The sequence below is a fragment of the Vidua chalybeata genome, chromosome 18 (genome assembly GCF_026979565.1).
Source record: "Vidua chalybeata isolate OUT-0048 chromosome 18, bVidCha1 merged haplotype, whole genome shotgun sequence".
Taxonomy (NCBI): domain Eukaryota; kingdom Metazoa; phylum Chordata; class Aves; order Passeriformes; family Viduidae; genus Vidua; species Vidua chalybeata.
In genome coordinates, this window is record NC_071547.1 from 1058007 (window position 1) to 1079885 (window position 21879).

At 43.1% G+C, this 21879-nt stretch overlaps 1 protein-coding gene across 3 annotated transcripts in view; it reads right to left on the bottom strand.

Annotated features, from left to right (window-relative positions):
• The window catches only part of GLT1D1 (glycosyltransferase 1 domain containing 1), a 45892-nt gene extending 24013 nt beyond the window's left edge, over window positions 1-21879 (bottom strand). For 2 of the 3 annotated variants that reach the window (XM_053959830.1, XM_053959828.1), the window contains exons 1-6: window positions 21571-21879; window positions 13300-13448; window positions 11260-11365; window positions 8299-8350; window positions 5083-5119; window positions 3599-3655 (exon numbers count right to left, since the gene is read on the bottom strand). In XM_053959830.1, the coding sequence (XP_053815805.1) occupies window positions 3599-3655; window positions 5083-5119; window positions 8299-8350; window positions 11260-11365; window positions 13300-13448; window positions 21571-21638 (469 nt within the window). In that variant the 5' untranslated portion in view covers window positions 21639-21879. The remainder of the gene's footprint in view (window positions 1-3598; window positions 3656-5082; window positions 5120-8298; window positions 8351-11259; window positions 11366-13299; window positions 13449-21570) is intronic. The other variant, XM_053959829.1, reaches the window with a different exon arrangement.

Genomic DNA, 21879 nt, shown 5'->3' on the forward strand with positions numbered 1-21879 from the left:
TCAACTAGACTGTAGCACCAAGTGCCACGTCCAGTCTTTTTTTAAACACATCCAGAGATGGTGACTCCACCACCTCCCTGGGAAGACAATTCCAGTGCTTTATTATTCTTTCAGTGAATTTTTTTTTCCTAATATCCAACCTGTGCCTTCCCTGCCATAGCTGGAGGCTGTGTTCTCTTGTTCTGTCAGTGCTGCCTGGTGAAAGAGACCGACCCCACCTGTCTGCACCTCCCTTCAGGGAGCTGTGGAGAGCAATGAGCTCACCTCTGATCCTCCCCTTCTCCAGGCTAAGGGGCAGTGCAATGACTTTACCCCAAGTGCTCCCTCTGCTCTCACACCCAGCAGTGAAGCGTTGCTGGGGCTGCTGATATGTTGGTGAAGACAGAAATTAGATGAACCTGCAAACTTCCAGGGACAGGCTACTAATCCAGAAAAATGAGACTGCAAAATTCTCAATCAATTCTTCTCTCCCCCGTTTCTCATTATTTCTAACAGATCAGACAACAAAAAAGCTCTGCATTTTCAGATCAGTTTGGGAACTTGGTTTATTGCTGCTATCATATAGTTTTTACTACACTCAGCTGTATAAGTGCACAAACTTTTACTGTTCAGTTTTTCTTATGTGGGCCTCTCTTTCCAGCATAGCTTTAGGAAAATCTAATGCCTCTGTAAAACCCTGCCTGTGTCATGACAGGTTACGTAAACTTCTCCAGCTCAGAGAACAGCTGTGCCACGAAGCAGAAATTACAGGAGAGCTGAAAAAATCAAACTACAGAAGCATACTGCATGTTTTATGTGCTGGTGCAATAAGCATGTGAGCCTATGGCTCCACAGCACCATGAGAGCAGCTTTAAGTCCTGGCTGTTGGCTAAACAAAGATTTCTCAGTCTTTTAGTGCAGGCTTTGTTAGTTATCTCCATCTTCTCATCACATGATGTTTATTGGGGTCTGTATCTCCAGCCCCATTCCCCTGAAATCAAAAGGAGCTTTTCATCCTGCAGAGATGACTTCAAGCCTGTCTGTGATCAGAAGCTGCTCTGCCCCAGCCTTGAGCTGTGTGAGAAGATCACTCTCAGGTTTCTCATTTACTTAAACTGTCTTGTCATCTTCTGTCAGTCAGCTTCCAGCACAAGGCTGAACTTCCCCTGACTCTCTCAAGTCTATAGATAGGGCTTCTAAAATTGCTACAGCCAAATGGATTGTGCTGTATATAGATCCCTGCAATGTAAGGTCAGAGAAAAACAGTCTGATCATCTGGTCTGATCTCCAGGCTGACACAGGCAGCAAAACTCCCTTAAATAGGCTGAGTTACCAAACAGGCTGGAGGTGCTGTGCTCCTGAAGGCTCTGCTGAAATCTGCACTTGCCTCAGCTCTGTGGTTTGGCTACTGCTGCTCACAGTCTCTCATCCACAGAAGACAAACTGTGAAGCTGACTGTTAACCACAATGCAAATTAGCTCTAATTTGGTTTTTTTATTCTGTAGATTTAGCCAGTGAATGCTGACTAGCCAGCCCCTGGAGATGCTGCAGCTAGGATTCAGCAGTAACCCCACACCACCACCTCTGAACTCTCAAGTCTGAGACTAGGAAAAAATACTAATTCCATGATTTTTGTACTGAGATTGTACTGCACCCACAATAATAATAACAACAAAACCCCTTCACAGCACTGCTCCCATTTGTGCCAGGCAATTGCTATTTACATTAGCACCCAAACTATCAATGGAGTGCACAGAGAGCTGGGACTCCTTAGACTTTGGTTTAGTACCATTCAAATTTGGGGGCTGGAAGTCTCCACCATAAAATGCATTTGGTGCATTTTGCCACTCACTCAAAGCTACCATTAAATTCTTTTTGAAGCCATTACATTGATTTAAAGAGGCTGTTTATGTATTGGTATCATATTTAAAGTGAGCAAATGTTTCCTCTGTCTGAAAAAAAACATCACTACAAAGAATATTCATAAGAAGTCTGTTCTGTGGAGAAAATCTGGAAGCATTCATTAGAGAGAATAACTTGGCACCCTGAACACCAAGGGTGTTTAACAGTGCTGCCTCAGATGAATTAAAAGCAGTGTGCTGTTCCTTTGCATTCTGTCCTGGGAATCCTGAATTGGACAAATGCTCAGGGGTTCTGCTGAAGATACAGGCAAGGCTTACCTGGAGAAATATTTCTCCCCAAAACACCATCAAGTGCCTTCAGACATGGAACAGAACTTCATGAAAAAAGTCTTTAAAAAGAAAAGATCACAAATGCCATGAGCTGAAGGAGACTGGACAGCTTCATCTGCATTAAAGCTCGGGGTCTTTTCAAGTGCACATTGTGCAAGCCCACACTGCCAAAATCACATCCTTCTGAGCAAAACTGCCTCCTGGTGTTGAGTTTTCTTCTGATTGCTCCAAGTTTAGTAGAATTTTAAACACACTGGAACTGCAAATGCCCAGAAAAAAGCAATTCGCTGAGAACTCCTAATTAGTCCCTGGAAAGCACCAAGGTACAGCCAAAAAGTCTGACTCCATGTGCAGTATTAAAAGAAGTGGAAATTGTAGGCTGCCACCAGAGATGGACATAGGCACCATGCAGGGAAGATAAATGAGATGAAACAGTCATAAAGAATAATACTGAATAATCTGATGCCAGTTTTCAAGTTATTATTTAATAAGGCACAGATGTTAGAGTCACATTTTAGCTTGCTTTTCATGCACATTATGAATTATTTTGCACTTTTGCATTAGTACACATTAGGCAAAAAACAGTGTCTAATATATTAGAAATTCACTTTAGGGGGAGCTTCCCCCTCCTCAATCTGTTGATTGCTCATTTAATCACAAAATGGTTGGACAAGAGATCAAATCAACACTAAGGCTGTGCTAGCAAGTGACAAATCATTTCACTTCAGAAAATTATTAATCTTAGTGGCACTGTGCTCGTGGGCTGTGATTTACTGAGAACAAAATAACCTCACAATGCTCAGTTTAAAGTTGACACTGGCTTTGACTAATGGCACACACTTCCTGATGTGATAATGCCACTGACTGGTGAGGATTCATTTGCAGCAGAGGCAGCAGCTGTACTACCAGAGATCAGGCTGATGAATGTAAAATTGAAACGCTTTTACCAGGGTAAAATGCCTATAAATCACTCTTTTGGGGAAAGATGAAGTGATTAAAGCATTGCCAGGATCAGGTGACTCGGAATTAGGTCACCTGCCTTCCCTGCCCCTGCTCTGGGGGGGCAGAGACAGCTCCAGACCAAATAATCCAACACCAGCACTTGCTTCTCCTCTGCACTGCTGCAGGCAGCCCAGCTGTGACTCAGGAAAGCTCAGGAATGGGTGCTGTGCTCCAAATGAGCCCTTGGGGACACTCCCCACAGGCTGGGAGCACTTCTGGTGCAGCTCAGCCCCGGCCAGACCAGAAACTCAGAGGCACTCTGGGTTCTGGGTGACCCAGACTCATCTGACTGATGTTCTGCCATTTCCCATATCATTAAGGCACTTTAATACATAATCAGTTAAGCTCTGATTCTAAGTTTCTTTCATCCTTGACACCCATTAGGAACAAACACACTAAACAAAGGGAAAAAAAATTAGTTTTACCTGCATTTTGTAGAAATCTGTACCAGTCAAAGGTTTCACTGGGTGTAGTCTTAATTCCTGTGGGGGAAAAAAAAAGAGACTCCCAGGTTAAATGTGCCCTGGATGGCTGAGCTGTGGCTCCTGGAGGCTTTTTGAAGTGCAAAAGAGCAACATTTCTGCCAAGCCTGAACTGCCCTCTGCAGCTCTCTCAGCCCAGCAGTGCAGGCTGCCTGTGCAACCCTTCCACGACAGCAGGCTGAAATCCACTGGGGAGTCCTGTACAGTCACCCAGGGCCTGAACTTCCTCAGCAACACAGCCCTGCTAAACGTGGCCTCCTAAAACTACACAGGGGATAGCATCACCTGAGGGAGCACCTTATTCCAAAAGAGGTCCAGGGCAGCCTGGACCCAGAGCCCTCAACAGAAAAGGAAGCAAATTAAATTTATACACAAATTAAATATTAATCTGTCCTGAATATTAATGTATTTGGTTTTCCTTATGTTAAAGATTAATTATTTTAATGAAGAAGCGATTTTATTAATTTATTTAATCACTTATTTAACTGTAACCTCTCAAGAGACTTAAATATAAACTAAACATGGGCTAAACAGACTTCACAATGAGTTATTTCAACAGCACAGTCTGGAAAAGAATGTTACTTTCTTTGAAAGTGAAATACACAAAGTGGAATGAGAGTTCATCCACAGAGGGTTCTTTATAAATAAATAAATTAGGAAACGAAGTCATCACACCTAAAATACTGACCTGTGCTCCCTGGACTACTCACCAAGTGAGGTACGTGGCTCTCACTGGGTTGGGAACTCAGCTTGGAGCATTTAAAGGAATTTGGGGCTCCAGGAAATAAATATTCACCCTGAAAATTTCTGCAGCCATGGGAGAAATCTCGCTGCTGCCTTCAGTGCTGACCTGTCCTTTCAGATTCCTGCTGGAAGGCAGCTGGGAAAACCTCTTTAGAAGCAGGCAGTGAGTGGAGAATCGTGGCTGAGGGGCTGGGCCTGTGCCTCAGTTAATGCCCGTGGCACTGTGAGTAGCCAGCACTCAGGTAGTACTAACTAAGGAAAGGCCAGCTGTCACCAGAGGACACCAGGAAAAACGACTCACCACAGCCTTGGTCACAATGAAGAGACTCATTTATTTTTTCTGACTCCAATCTTTTATATTTCTCAAAAGGTGCCAGTGGGTTGGAGGGTGAACGTGCCACCTCTCCAACGACACTGGACAAACTACCTGTACATCAAATTTCTCCTCCTCTGTGAAAGAATGCAAAACAACAGGTTGTTTACAGAAAGTTGTGTGGGGAAGTTCTCTACAAGAATGTGAACTCAGAAGGCTTTAGAAAACTCCTGATAAGCAGGGCCACAGCCAGCTCCACTGCACGCCCCAGCACGGGGCTGGGCAGGGAAGGCAGGCGCACACACCAGCAGGCACCAAGCACAGGAATCACAGAAATGCAAGGTCCCAGCCAGCATCCCAAAGCTCTCACCTTGACTTTGCACGTAGATTTTCTTCCTAGCATCTGGCTTTAAAGAGAAGGAGGAGAAAAATAACTTTCAGAGTTCGACATAAAAATATCTGTTCAGTCTTAAAAAAAGCCCCACAATAAAGAGTAACAAAACACATGCCAGTGTCATTTCCTTCTGACTATTAAAAACCAAAACTTACTACTAGATACAGTAAGTAACTCCAAAAGTCAACAATGTAATTTATATTTACTATGTCCATTTATGGTATCAATGAATAAATTTTGCAATAAACACAATTACCAAGTCAGTACAAATATATTTTTTAGTCTGTTTCTGTATCCTTTCTTACGATCATTATCCTGTTTTTCTGGAATAAAACAAATTTCAACTATCTAGCTGAAAATCAGCTCTAGTTCCCAAAAAGCTGTTGGTGTTGGAAGACTGGTTTTGAAAATCCAGTTTATATTTATCCATAACACAATTTATAAACATATCAGTTTCAGAAACTGCTTTCAAATATATAGACTTTCCTAGACTGGAAAACTAGTGCCTGGTAGCTATTGCAGAACATTCACAAATAAAAATTGTAAAATAAATTACCTTAAAATAGCTGTAGTAAAAGAGGTAATTACTACACTTCCAAAATCACTCCTGAACTGCTGTTATTTAATTTCAGTGATTAAAGAAGCAATTTCCTATTTCACTATCTTTCTATAACTCCAACTGTGGATTTGTGGAATATTTTTTTTTTTTTTAATGAAAAGAAAAACAATTCAGAAACAAACTTCTAGGCAACCAATTCTTGAGCCAGTCAGCTCAGAAAATAGGAAGCCACAGAAGTGATTTTTTTTTTTAATTGCAGAGATTTTGGTTTTCCTTGCTGTTCCTTCGTGGCTGCCCCTCAATCCCCTGCCCAGGCACTGCAGATACTAAAAATGAACTGGGAAAAAAAACTGAAAGAAAAGAGGTCACTTAAAAAGGCATCTCCAAGCAGCTCACAGATGGGAAGGAGGTGGTTTCTGAGAATCAGACTGAACAATATCACCAAAATTACACAAAAAAGCAGCAAATCCACATGGGAACGAAGTGGGGGAGAAAGAAACAACTCTGTGCTACAGTGGAAGCCTGAGCATATTCCATGGACTTCAACTTTCTTGAACTTTTGTGTTCAAAGGATTTAAAAATAATAAAAATAGTTTAATGCTTCATTATTTTATTACTTAACGCTGGACCTTCTCTGACTAACATTTTGAATTACACAGCATGATAAAAAAGATGAAATGATAAAAACCCCCTGCAAGCAACGGGACAGCACTGTGAGCTGGAAGCCAACTTCAGAATTTCACTCTGCAGAAAAATGGGACTGAGCAAAACACAGGAACGGGAAAAGAGGAGTGGGAAAAGCAGGGGGGCAGCAGCCCAGCCCTGCCTCCCTCTGCTGGGTCAGGCACCCTCAGCCCCCTGGAAACACCGAGTTCCAAAAAAAACCTTCAAGTTGAGCATCTTTGTCCGGGGCTCAGGGGAGTGAAAACAATCCTGGCAGGGCTCAGCCATCAGCAGGAAAAGAGCAGGGCACGTGGGGCACAGGGATGTGCTCCCACTTCACACAGCAACCTCCTCCTACGTCCTTTATTTTAAATGGGCCTGAGGAGAATGGGAAATGAAACTGAATGCTAATAAAACGGGCTTAGGCAATTCCTCTGCAGCAGTTTTGTGCTACTGAAATAAAACGCTGACCACGAGCACGAGATCTGTTACAGTATTTCAATCTCACTTGGAATACAGATTATTACAAGGGCTGGACTGCATACTTCATAATTAAGGGTAATTTATCCAATGAAATAGAAAAGAATTTGTTGGAAGAGACAGCCTTTGAGTACAGTGCCATTGCTTGCATGTTTGTAATTTACATTCTTAAGTGACTATCTCAAGGAACGAAGCCCACATTAGAGGAATAAGGCAGCTCACAGCAGTGTGAGTTAATACGTAAAAATCATGAATATCCCACTGTGAGCTGTGGATGGAAGGATGTGCTCTGCTCTTCACTGCCTGGAAGCAAACCTGTGGCATTTGCTCTCAGCCTTCACACAAAGACCCAGCAGAGCAGGAGCTGCAGCCCACAGCACTGGGGGCACAGGTCAGCAGCTGGGACAGATCTGCCCCCAATCCCCTGCCTGCCACAGACCCCACACCCTGCATTAGTCTCACAGGCCACGAGTACAAAAGTGTTTAGGTAAAATCAAAGCCTGGTACCTAAAAGCATTTGAGGTGCTGATTTTCAAACTATTTCAAAGCTCAATTTTATTTCTTCTCCTTACACACTGTTACTTTTGTCCTTTTCTTGCTTAATATCTCTGACAGAAGCTGTGCCCTTTCCCATTTACCCATCATGAAGTTCATTGTAGTAACTATTAAAACCAAATTACATTTGTAAAATAAAATACCAAATGCCATGTCTGCTCATGTGTCCTTTTAATGCAAATAGACTTTAAAAATCAATTAATGCTTCAATAAGGTATTGTATATCCTCCTGCTGTGTTGTGCCAGCTCCACTCTCAGTGATTATTTTTTAGGCAAGAGTGCATTAATGGTTATACTAAGATGCAAATTAGAACTGAAGAGGTACCAAGCACTTTGTTTCAACTCCTTGCATTAATTGTTCAGCTGCAGCTGGTGTTCCCCAAGGTGAGCAGAGTGGAGCCAGCACCTCACTGCAGGAGGCAGGTCCTGCCTTGCTGCTTTCATCCCAGGTGGTTCCTGCTCACCCCTCTCTGGATCTGCTGCTCAGCACAGCAAATCTCATTTACCTCTGCAGTTCACCTTAAGAAGTTCATTCTATTTCCAGAGTTGACAAAACAGGTATTTTTAAATTATACTTCCAAATTCTTTATTGTAACTAATGCTGTCCGGAGGGATTTTGTCAACATAAAAGTTTAGCAAATGATGCCAAAAGAAACAATTTGGCATCAGGAGAGACTTGGTAACAACAAATGATTTAAGTGTTGTAGAGAAACACTTCCTAAACTGTTCTACACTCTCTTCTAATACTAAACAGCTTTTAATGCCAGATCTCTCTGACCTGTTGAAGTACATCAACATGAAATGCCTTCTTGGAAAGGACAAGCAGGGCTGGCAACAATGCAGATTATTGCAATTCTCTCTAGCACTATTTAGGGCACATTTCAGCAGGATGCATAGCTGCTAATACTGCAAGCATTACCATCACACAGACATACCCACTCTGCTGCTGCCAGCTCCTTCATTTCCACTGTGAAAGCCACTGCAAACCTGGTTAAACGGACAAAAGTAGTTGGGATCATCTGCTTAAAGTGTTTAAAAAAAAAAAGAAAAAAAAGTGCTTCAGAAAAAACCTTGATAAGAACTAAGATCAGAGGCTTATAAAGCTGATCCCAGCTGAAGGACAGAAAGCAGCAGAAAACCGTGGGTCAGCCAGCACAGCTCCTCAGGCTCTCCACCCCAGAGCTCTTGGGAAGGTGAATGAGGATTTCTCAAAGAGAAGCCCCACATAACGGGGACAGCTGCCAGTTTACCCAAATTAATGCACACAGCTGCAGCAGGAACCTCACTGCAGGCTGCAGGAGCCCTTGTCACAGCCAGAACAGAGGCGAGCAGGGACAGAACTGCCCCTCCTTGTGCTTTGACAGCAGCCAGTGCCACTGTGAGTGCCATTCAGATGAAGATTTCAGACTTTCCCCAGTGCTCTCACCTTGCTCCAGCCTTTGAGGGACGTGTGCTGGGCTGTCCCTGTGCACAACACAGCAGTGACAGCAACAGTCTCCTTTTCTGGGTGTCCCATCACAGCCAACAACAGGCTCATTTCTAAACATGCCTGATAACCAAGTTATCCTAACTGGACCTTGCTGTAGCACCCAGAAGCTGTAGGAGATGTTTTTACACAGAGTCAGTGAAGACCCCCCTGTTCAGGGAGACCTCAAGAACATGCTGGGTTTCAATGTAGCTTGCAAGCTGTACTGGAGCACAAACACATCTTTGGATGCTCTTAAATGGAACTTCAGTGTCAACTGGACCCACAAGTGGGGCCATCTCAGTCCTGTGGAAAACAATGTTTGAATGGCTCCTTCACACGAGACGCTTCTGCTTGGCAAAACACCTTCTTTAATTCCTTGCAGAGACATTGAATATAAAAGAGAGGTCATCACACATTGCACTGATGGTTCAGTGCTTCTTTTTCATGTGATTTCCTAAATGTTTCTGTCCTGGGCCAAACCTCTGACACCTTAAAGGTTGGAGATAAAGCACAACAGCCACAACCAGGACAGAGCTTCTCCACTGCAGATGTTATGTCATCATTTGAGGGCATGAAATCACAACCATTCATTAGAATTCCCATAAATGCTGAATTATAACTCCTACTTTGTTTGTTGAAACAAACCTTATTCCCCTACATTTGTTCTGTAGGATCTGCTTTATGGCCCTCCAATGAATTTCACACACACAACTTGACAGCTTTAAGGTTATTAAAGCCCCTGCAAATGCTCGTTTTGTCAAGTTGCACATGCTCCCTTCCCAGATTTTGCAATTATCCTTTCAATACATCACATTAACAAGCATAAAAAGATGTTGCTTCTAAGTCTACAAAATACTGTTCAATAGGAAAAAAAAACCCCTAGAGGAGTACAAGCACCATTTAGAGGAATTTGATTAAAAATGAAACACTCATAAGGCTAGACAGTGTTCAATAGTTTGTTTTATGGAATGTGGTGGGATATTGCACTGGACAAGTAATCCACAATTCATGATGCTTTCTGCTTAGAACCTTGCAATCAATAAAGAAAAAAGAAATCAATGTTTCTTTTAATAACTATGCAATGAATAACACCAGTGATGCTACTGGACAAGAGGTACATTCACAAAAACTTCTAGAAAGCTGAGATGCTTTTCCTGTAGCAGAGAAAATATTGTAAACTGCATAAGGATGTCGTAATACATTTTGAAATATCATAGATAATTCAAGCTATTAAGGTGCACTTCAGGTTCCCAACTCAATAGCACTAAAAAGTTTCAGTAAAGCAGTTTTTGTATTAGCTGTATTTGTGACAGACGATATTTTAAACAGAGATGGATCAAATGGACACACTGAGAGATGGTTTTTATGTATTTCTCATTTTGCACAGTGCTGAAATTTATCTGACACATTCAGTATCTATTTTCTTTTCCTTCAGACCTGTTGAAAGAATAACTTCTGATTATCTGATAACAAAAGTAAACAAGTACATAAATTTTCTCCTGAGTGGAACCTTCAGCTGCTTTCAGCTCCAAGCCACACTGAGACACAAGAACATGCCCTAATGATTTTTCAATGAGTGTGATTAAGTGCTATCTTTAAAACCTGTTTACTTACCACATTTTACAGGGGATTACAGACAGAGCAGCACATCGCTGCCAGTGTTAAGTGAGCCCATAATAGCTGGGAACTAGAGTGGCATCAGCAGGGATAAAGCAGGAGAGAGAAGCCTGGTGCAGATCCTGCCTGGCCCAAAATCCATCCTGCTCTGGGTTTGCAACAACAAAAAGGTTTCCACCCCCACCATGGCCATGAGCAAACACTGCTGAAGTCAACAAACCTTTGGATCAGTCAGGAGAAAACTTCTTTTCTGGGGATGTTGAAACTATGAAAAATGCTCAGAAGTCTTTTCAGTTTTTAGTAATCTCCTCTGGTTTATGATCATTCTTGATCTACATTTGATGACTGCACTGGCATGTCACTAGAACTTTCCAGACTTTAAAACACCATGCCATTTCACCTAAAATCCAAGAGAATTTGCTTAAAGACTTTTTTCAGTCTCTGCTTCTTTGCTCATGAAACCAGAGAAAGGATCACGTTAGCAGGAGAAAAAAAAAAAATAAAAGAAAAAAAATCTGCTTGTACTTGAGGGATCCACTTTCCAACCAGGCATTCTGTCAACAAGCTGTGTGTGAGGAACAGGGAAACACAAAACAAATAGACTGCACACAGGCTGCATTTCCTGATCAAACTGTTCCAGGAAATAATATCAGGAAATAATAGGTAAAGATCACCAGGATTTCAAGAAGTCCAGCCTTTGTCTGCTGGCCTACACATCTTCCAGTGATTCCAAGTGTATGGAAAACTTCCTAGAAGATCTGCCATACAAAAATGCAATTTCCTGTCTGAAATCTTTCAGCCCTGCTCTTACCTGGCTTTCTCCAGCACTGCTCCCATTACCTGGCGTTTCTCTTTGCATTTGGTATCTTCATTTACATCTGTCCCACCAAAGATGATTCCAAAAGGAATTCTGCTCCCTGCAAAGCAATGAGAAGTTGGCCAATATGCCCATGTAATGACCAGGAGTGAAAAAGTACATTGATAATACTGAATCGCCTATCTGAGCAGAAATCTTTGAAAAGGAAACTTGAATTTTCATTTTTTTAGCACTGTAACCCCACACAGAATAACTGCATTTTCACAGGACAACAAACCAAATGGGAAAAAAAGTTTGTTGATAAAAACAGGAAATGTACCATAGATTTCACATTTGTATTTGAAAGTTATGTGAGCTGTGAGATCAGGATTTATTAGCATTGCTAATTTCCTCATTACTAAATGAGAGAGCAGGCAAAAAGAATGAAGACTAATTACCAATCTGGCTACTTGGAGAATTTCCTTGGCGTTTGTTGATATTATATTCTAATGTTTGCAGGTGGAGGGAATTAATGTGCACTATCAAAGCACCACTGCCTCTCATCTTCAAGAGACAGACTGTCTGTAACACCATATAAAATATGCATTGCCTCTTTAATAAATGTAAAAAGTGAATAATTATTATGTCATCTAGTACCTGTGTTGATCCTGTAAACAGAATTTCCAGGATGAGGCCAAACAGATCAATAGTATGGCAGCAATGGTGGTATGAGTGCAATCACTAAATTTCTAAATGTTCCAGGAGCCAGGAACATTCTCTTTTTTCCTCCCAGAAGTCTGCAATAACCTTTACACTTTGACTATGATCATCTCAGCAATCTTACTGTTACTGTCCTGCCTTTCAGAGATTTTTGGGTTATTTTTCTTTCAGTTACTGCAGGTACTTTTTAGAACAGTGTTATTGATTTATTTAAATTCTTGAGTTTTTGTAAAGTATCAGGATTTTCAGGTCACTTGGCATTTTGGAAACCTAACAGCAACAGCATTTGGGCATTGCCATGCAAGTTAAAAGCCAGTAAAATCTTAGTCCAATAAACAGTTAAAATTCAACTTTATCTTTTTTCCCTCTGCAAAAATCCCCCCCAAAAAAAAACCCAAAAATATGGTGCTCAGACTTTCCATAGGCCTCTTCCAAAACAATTCAAAGTCTTGTCAAAAAACCAATCATTTCCATGTTCCAACGAGCCTTAACTCATACCTTAGCACAGCTCATTTTACAGACTTATTTTGTATTTGGATTTCTGCTGAAATCAGAGCCCCTCTGGAACAAAAGAAACAGCAGACATGGTAATTGAGGCTGTCTGCAACCCCCCAGGGCAAGCTGGGGGGCACTGCTGAGGTCTCCAAAGCAACACAGCAGAAGTGGCCCTGAGCAAAATGGAAGTGTGCAATTATGTGCCTTTGTTGCAGGGAACAGGTTTCTGTAATACAAGGTGGTCTCAGCAAAGGATGCACACTTGCAATTTCAGTCGGTGACTGTCTGTAATTTTCAGAGCCAGTGCTTCTAGTGTATCATTAGTGGCAGGCTAAAATTTTGTTCTACGTGGCTAGAGAGGATAGAAAATTTTATTATTTGTCTGATAACATCCTGTCTCCTACAGTTTAGCTGACAGGAATGTTGTTTCACATCGAAAAACCCTGACTCATTTTTGAGCAGAAAAATCAAATTAGCCTCCCTGCCTTCTTCCATTTGAGCCCAGCTCTACTTATCCAAGCCATTGTCCTCTGAAAGAACACATTTGCTGAAAGGATCCTAATGTTAATGTAATGCTCTTATCCTGATGTAGTTAAAGTACTTAATTATCAAAAGCACTATGTGGTTTAAAAGTACATTTATTTCCTTCTCTCTGTATCAGATCTCCCATTGAGAGGGATTTTTAGCATTTCTGAACGTTTGCTGAAGTGGATAAACAGAGGAAGGATATTCTGTGTGGGTTTATACATTTATAGCCATTTATAGCAGTTAGGAGTCATTCTCTTCCCTTGCAGGACTGTTTTAGGAGGTATTTTTATTGCAAAGCAGAAAGAGGATTACCTTGCAGCAGTCTGCCTCCTTTATAGAGGTGAATGGCCAGGGCTGCATCAAACTTGTCTGTGGAGGTCAGGTTTGCTATTTCAGTTGGACTTTCATACATGAAAGCATCTTTAAGAACACAGATATGGCCTGCAGCATGCAGATGATTCCTTCATTATTGGAACAAATAAAAAAAAAGAACAAAGAAGTCACTATTAATGTTATAGGCACACCAGTATGTGAAGCAAACTTAATCAAAACGTTTTTCCTTAAACATTGCTCTGGCTTTCAACCTTATGCCATTTTTGTTCAAGCAACCAGGAGCTGTTCACAAGGCTGTTTTGTTTTGTTTTTTTTTCCTGGAAGGTATTTGTTATCTTCACCACTGTGAAGCCACAGGCACGATTCCAATCAATGTAACACTGCACGGCCCAAGCCTGATCAACATAACTCAAAAATCAGAAAAAATGAAGCATGCCCAGGACCCTTCCTGGCTCAAGTTATTATTCTGAAACCCTCCTTTTGAAGGGAGGTGCCAGACCTTGCTCTTAGAGATTCTCAGACCCTTGTTCTGGAGAAAGGACACCAAGTGAAGAAAGCACAGACATGTCCAGCTAGTCAATGCTACTAAAAGTACAGAACATCAAAAATGAATGCATCAAGAAAGCCAGGGAGGTGAATTGTGTCCCCCTTCTGTTTGATGGTGGGTTTAATTGCTTCTTGTCTTAGCTCACCATTTATAAACCAGGCAAGGGATAACTGAAGTATGAGCAAAAAACTACACAAAAATAATTACACAAAGGTAATTACACAAATAACTTCATAACCTGCTTTAAAAAGTCTCCGTTCCAAACAGAAAAAACAAGAAAGCCCTGACAGCCAGCCTACCCATCCACCTTTAGATACAGTGGTTCTCACATTAAAACACTGGTGCAAAGGCTGCCAGGGTCAAGGAACTGATTGATTACACACAGCTTTACTCCTCCCCCTGAAAGCAGAATCAGATGTCAATGTTCCCAAGAACATCAGCCAAAAAACACAGAGGAGAAAACCTGTGTCTGCTGCCACGGAGTGTGGGCATTGTCAGGATCACAAAAACACCACCAGAACGTTCTCTGCTTATTCCCTATTGTGGCAGTAGAATGATTTCTCATTGTGCATTAATTGCTCTGGCATTAAAATCCTGCTAACTCATTGCCTTCCAGGATAATGTCAGCTTTCATTTCCTGATCATCACGTAGCCTCCCAAGAAATGGGATCTTCTGTCCTGCAGAAATTGGTGCTAAAAGTGCTGCAAAATGTCTGGAGGCCTTGCAAGGAATGGATTAGCACTCTATCAGACAGCTCCACTGGCACAACATATGCTGCTGCATTTCTTCCTTATCCTAAAAAGAAACTCCTTTTAATTCCACTGTTTGAAACGAGACCAATAAATTATGATAAATGCTAATAAATAATAAAACACAGCCACATTTCAAGTGCCTTATTTACACTGCTGAGCAATTATTAACACCAGTTGCCCCATGAACTGGTTCCAAGTACCTGCCTTGCTCTTGAAAGAGCTTCTCAATTTATATCACAATAATGATGCCCAAATCTCCCAGCTGTGGAGAGAAAATCTCTCGGGCAAATACTTGGGATGCTCGTGCATGCATTCCATAATTTCACAGGTGCTCATTAAATGGTCTAAAAGGATTTTTTCCCATCAGTATTCCAATTACCATAAATCACTATCATGTACAAGCAATATGTTTGCATATGTCAATTAATTTGAAAATAACTCTCTCAGGACATCAGGAATCAAGAAACTCAGCCAGGAATTCCAATCGAAAGTAGTTTTTTTAAAAATATACTAGGGATGACTACTTCTCCTCCACCCTTTCCACAGCTCCACATCTCCCTGGGGAATGACAGCTGTTCCTGCAGTAAATAGAGAGGGACTCCCTCAAGTGTTCCAAGGCTCAGAAATTGTGCATTACCTCTACAACTTCAATTTTTTTTCTTTTTTAACAGATTTTTATTCTACTCAGGAGCACGTAAAAAAAATTTGCATACATCTTTAGAAGGAAAAATAAGCAAATGTTCCCAGAATAATTCAAATTCCCAGATTTAAAGAGGCCTTGATCCCCTAAACATTCCATTGAGTTTGATATCATTAATCACAAGCTTCAAATTATGCATATATGGAAATGCATGTGTGTAGAAGCTGAGTTATTGGGTAGTGTTTAAGTACTGAAATTTACAGCGTTATTTTCATATTTTCTATTTCATCTTCATAACCAAAACCAGCAGACTGATTTTCACACATATGCTGTTACCAAGGAACACGATTAGGGAGTGCTCCAAAGTTATTGCAGGGGATTTTTTTGGAAGACTGATCTGTCTGTGAAGTCACAGATGTCCCTGCATGAAGCCAAGGCAGAGAAGACACATTATCCATATCTCTTCTCCTCCTGGCAAATGTCTATTCACATTATTTTGCCATTTCATAAATACCTTGTGAATGAGAAATAAAAATTAGCCCAGCTCCTGCTGTCTGGGAATCAAAGAGAACACTGGAAATGCTGAATCTCAAGGCTACATTTTCTCTCTATCACAGTTCTTAATACAGGAGATGAATTCCCAAGTGTCTTAACAAACCCTGAATGTTGCTCGGATCTAGAATTTGCCTTGCCATGTTCTTCCCTTCTGCTGAAACTCTCAGGGAAGCCAATGCCATGACTTGGGGAAGTAGTATTTCTAAAGTGGAGGTGAGCTGTCAGATCCCAGATTTGGGGTGTTCTTCTAGGCAGAAAGCATCAGGGAGAACTTCAGCCATTCAGTAAATGTGAAAGAGCATTTTTAGAAGCACATTATACTGGCCACTGCTTTACTCTGTGCTATTTGTACACACCTGAGTACTGGACAAAGTATGTCCCAGTCCCCCTCATTTTAGCATTCAGGAAATTAATTTCTCTTTTGTTTGGTACATTTTTTATATTCTTTGGAAATCACAAAGCGTATAAGTGAAACTTTTAAGTGTGTCCTCTGGATCTATGCTGTGTGCAGAGATGCTGCTAAGAGGTACAGCCCTTTTCTGACACATTTTCACTTTGAGATTGCTACACAAAAAACATTTTTCTCCAACACATCTATGAAATACCAAGTGATGTTTTACAATGTTTAATTTTTTATTCCCTACATAATTGATCACTACTTCTCACATTTCCTGGCTAGCAGTCTCCCCTCCTTCAGTGTGAATCTGCAGTTCACAGGTTTTCATATAAGGAAACACTTTTAGAGTTCCAAACACAGCCTGGCTGATGAGAAGGCAAAGGAGTTGAAAGTGTGCTTATTTCTAAGGTATTATGGTTGTGAAACTTGCTCTATTTTCTGTGATGTCTTCCTTTCAGAAACATTTACTCTCTAAATTTCAACTGATACTGATTTAATGGAATTACTTGCAGACAAAGAATGTTTGATTTCCAAAAACTTCCTGGTAGGTGGATACACTGACACTTCTTGAATGGCACAAAATAGGCTTCATCCAAAAATATTAATTATCTCTTTCCCTCAGCTGTCTGTTCTGCACAGCAGCTGTGCACCAACTACTGTTAAATGTATATGGCACAATTCAGAGCTTGTTAAGGGAGCAGAGTCATTCCACTGCCTCTTAGAAACTTGGCCAGACCTGAATACTCACAATTCCCACTGAAGCTCATCAAATTACAAGAGCTGAAACCCTGCCTGGTCTCCTGTTTTCTTTGTAAATGATCTTATTTTTTCAGAATTGTTAAACCAACATGTCCTTCACTTCATTTCCCTCTCAAACTTCTCCTTGACGCAACATAGACAAATTGCACTGGCATGAGTGAACTACAAACAAAGTTCACTGCGAATCACAGGAATTAAAAATGTGAGTGAGGCTGGGGACCAGCTCCTGCTGTCCCTGTGTTCTGAAATCAGTAACTGAGCTTTGGAAGGACCAAAGAACTCTGCAAAGCTTAAACCTGTGCTACAAACAGTTCCTGCAGTGCAAACCATGGTGGGGAGCAGCAGCACTGAGGGCAGCCCCTGTAAATGATGGATCTCATGCCAAGGTGCAGATGAACACCTGTCCTGCAGGTTCCTGCTCTGGGCATGGCTGTGCAGAGCCAGGGATGTCCCAGCCTGGGCAGGAATGTCCCAGCAGGGATGTCCCAGCCTGAGCAGGGATGTCCCAGCCTGAGCAGGGATGTCCCAGCAGAAATGTCCCAGCCTGAGCAGGAATGTCCCAGCAGGGATGTCCCAGCCTGAGCAGGGATGTCCCAGCCTGGGCAGGAATGTCCCAGCAGGGATGTCCCAGCCTGAGCAGGAATGTCCCAGCCTGAGCAGGGATATCCCAGCAGGAATGTCCCAGCCTGGGCAGAGCCAGCAGGGATGTCCCAGCAGGAATGTCCCAGCCTGAGCAGGAATGTCCCAGCCTGAGCAGGGATGTCCCAGCAGGAATGTCCCAGCCTGAGCAGGGATGTCCCAGCAGGAATGTCCCAGCCTGGGCAGGAATGTCCCAGCCTGGGCAGGAATGTCCCAGCAGGGATATCCCAGCCTGAGCAGGAATGTCCCAGCCTGGGCAGGAATGTCCCAGCAGGGATGTCCCAGCAGGGATGTCCCAGCCCCTGGACAGAGCCAGCTGGGAGGTGCAGGAGCTCCCACACCTGCCATGAGGATCCCCTGCCCTGGGAGTGTTCTCCTGTGGGATTCCAACACTGGCACACAGGGTAAAATGGAACAGTAGAAGTGTTTGGATTACTGAATTACTCCAATAAATGTCTAAGCTCAACCCCAATTGTCAAGAGGAATGTTGACAACGTTGGATTTGTGGTTTTAATTCTCTTGCAGTTGATTACCTGGAGATTTACAGAATGGCTGTCTCAACTGGCCAGTTAATGAGAGCCAAAACAATTTCTCCCTCTCCAGAAAACATTTACATATTGGCAAAACAGTTAATCTAAATCTTTCTAATTAACCGATTAATTCCAGATTTCTATTCCTCCTTACTACCAAGTAATAAAAGATGAACAAAACATTTCAAGGGGTAGGGAAGAATAATTTCTTTTCTTCCTTGACAACTTCTTTGATCTCATTTCTAAGGCTGAACAATGGCAGCCTAAGTAAAGACTTTTGCTTAGTGCTGTATTCTTTATTCATTGCTCATATTTTTTAAGGTGATTAAAGATTATGCACACCAATAGGAATAAAGCCCACAGCACATTCATTATACCACTTGTTTTAGCAAGTTGATTTTTAGCCAAATTAGATTCTGGTACCTTTGTCACCACTTACTTTAAACTCAGGAAATGAGTATCTTATTTATGAAAAGATGAAGCAGTTATTAGAAGAGCTGTAATATCATAAACAGAATATACACTGTGATATTAAGCCATAAAATTAATCTATGCTGGCAAGCGTTCAACCCGGAGACAACGCCATTGTTTCATTTATATTTAACCAAAAGTTCCAAATTAAAAAAATGGAACAAATAACTTCCTAAGCACACACGCAGACAACTGAGGCCAAATATTAATTGGAATATGTATTTTATGTATATTAACATACATGATACAAAATTTACCACGTGCACATAACCTCAGGTATGGCAGATTAGTGTTACAAGTGACACAGCCAAGCCTTTGGCCATACATAGAGGTTTTGTGGGTTTTTTGAATGACATAAAGTCTTGAAAACCAGTATTTGATAGAAATATCTGCACAGGATGGTTTCAATGATGACCTGACTAGCCTTTTAATCAGAAAGATGGACTTAATTGCTAGCTTATACTCTTTACTTTTTCCCTGACCAGAATTTTCTTTCCCTGAAGGCTCATTTATATTATTTCAATAAATAACATTTACAGCAGGTGACAAGACAGGAACTGAACATGACACAAGTTCCTCTCAAACACTCTTTCCGCTGGAATCCTTTACCCAGCTTTACTGTGAGCACCAACTAAGTTTACCTGTCATTATTTTCTTTCTGTTTGAAGGTCTGTGTGCATGAGAAAGCAGCGTCCACTTAGTGCGAGGAATTCCCACACTTTGTGCGAGGAATTCCCACACTTTGTGCGAGGAATTCCCACACTTTGTGCGAGGAGCTCCCGCACTCTGTGAGAGGAACTCCCACTTTTTGTGCGAGAAATTCCCGCACTCTGTGAGAAGAATTCCCACATTTTGTGCGAGGAACTCCCGCACTCTGTGAGAATTCCCACACTCTTGTGAGAGGAATTCCCACACTCTGTGAGAAGAATTCCCTCACTCTTGTGAGAGGAATTCCCACACTTTGTGCGAGGAGCTCCCGCACTTTGTGAGAAGAATTCCCACATTTTCTGTAAGGAATTCCCGCACTCTGTGCAAGGAATTCCCGCACTCTGTGAGAGGAGCTCCCGCACTTTGTACGAGGAATTCCCACACTCTTGTGAGAGGAGCTCCCACACTTTGTGAGAAAAATTCCCACATTTTCTGTGAGGAATTCCTGCACTCTGTACGAGGAATTCCCGCACTTTGTGAGAAGAATTCCCGCACTCTGTACGAGGAATTCCCGCACTCTGTACGAGGAATTCCCGCACTCTTGTGAGAGGAGCTCCCACACTTTGTGAGAAGAATTCCCACATTTTCTGTGAGGAATTCCCGCACTCTGTGAGAAGAATCCCCGCACTCTGCGCCAGGAGCTCCCGGGAAGCACCAGGAGGCTGCAGCGGGTGGCTGTGCCGTGCACAGGTCACTGGAGATGTGCTCAGCCAGCTGCAGCTGGCTGCACGGACGTGGCTGTATGTTAAACCATCTGCCAGCTGAGCTGCCGTGCCTCACCAAGTCCGTGCCCCTTCATCCTACAACTCATTCTTTTAGGCCACCATCACATGTCACAGCTGCAGCCACCCCAATTGCTGCTTGCCACGATTCAGGTGAAGGCACCTTGCTAAGCCACTGTACCTCGGGACAGTGCACTCACATATTCACTGTCAATATCAGTGCAATTAAAAGGTTTGATATCATACGTCAGCGTTCGTTTTTCTGGCTTATTCAGACTTATTTTAACTAGAAACGTGCAAAACCTGCTTTCCCACCAGATTAGCTCTGAACAGCTCCAGTCTAAATGTATGTCCGACTTCCCTCAATGTGGAAGAAGGAGGTAAGTAAATATTTAATTTGTAAAGGTAGAGTAAATAACCTTATAGAGGAAAAATGAGCAGTGCCCAACAATAACTAGTCTTGTATTATCCGGTGAGAGCAAAGGGTAAAATACGAAAGGAAATGCAGAATGCCACAGAAACTCTGCTGGAATGTACACGCATAAAAATAAGTATATATATATATACATACACATAAAGAATTTACTTGTTTTGTCTCAAAATTTTAGTAACAATTATTGTTTTAAAATAGCAAAACCTTCAGCTTTCTCTGGACATTTTATCTTCAGTGCCTGGGCGACGGACAGGAGCAGCAGATATGCCCTACCAGTACCTTATACAACAGAGTAGCCCTGCAGAAGTCTAAGGCTGGACTTGGTATGACACAAGCAGCGTGAAAACTTAATGTCTGAGGATGTTTCTATGCATAACATCACATGTGAAATAATGCACAGATCAAGGTCAGGGAAAAACTTGTAAAAGCAGAAGATCCCAAGAGATTCATCCAAAGATAAACAATTAAACTGTGGACGACTTTTAGATAAGATGAAACCAAATCGTTATTTCGGGCCTCAAGAGGACAAAAGCCATTGGGAAATTGTTTTATTTTTATAGTGACTTATATTTTTTTTATAGCTGATATGCACAGTGAAGCCCCAGCAGCAATGCTCCCAGCCACGTCCCCTTTCGACGTCACAGAAAAAGCTAAACGAGGACATTAGGAATAATCCTGCGGTTCTGTTCGCCCGCGCGGTTTCCCAGCACTGCAGCCCCGTGTCCATCATCCCCACGGGAGCCGCATGTCGAACCCCGCAGCAAGGGCAGCCAGCGGAGCGGCTCTCGCACAGCTGCTGCCGGGGCCGGCTCCGGCACCGCCGTGCCGCCCTTCACCCCGTCTGTGCCACCCCCGCAGCCTCGGGCAGCCGGGGCTGCGCGGGGACGCTGCGGGGCGAGCGCAGCCCGGCCTCCCCGTGCCGGCCGCGGTGCCGGGCGGAGCGCTCCGCGGTGCCCCGGGCTCAGCGCTCCGCGGTGCCCCGGGCTCGGCCGCCGCTCCCCGCGCAGCCCGGCCGGCGGAGCCGCCGCCGTGCGCCGGCGCGGGCCGCGCATGGCGGGCTGGCAGCGCAGCGCATCCTTCCCACCGCGGCACTTACTGGATCCTGGCGGCCGTGGTGGCGTTGCCGGTCTGTGCCCGCAGGCACGCCAGCAGCAGCAGCCTCATAGCGGCCGCTCCGCCGCGCTCCGCCCGCCGCCGCCGCCGCCTCACCTGCCCGCGGCTCCCGGAAACGGCGCTGCGGAGCGGGGCCGGACCGGCCGCGGCCCCCGGCCCTGCGGGGGTGGGCCAGCCTTGCCAGGTGCTCCTGGGCAGAGGGCACTTGGCTACCGAGCCAGAAGGTTTGGGTGCCTTCCCCCAGCTCTGGACAGCGCGGTGTCCTCGTTGGTCAGGCACAGAGATGACATGC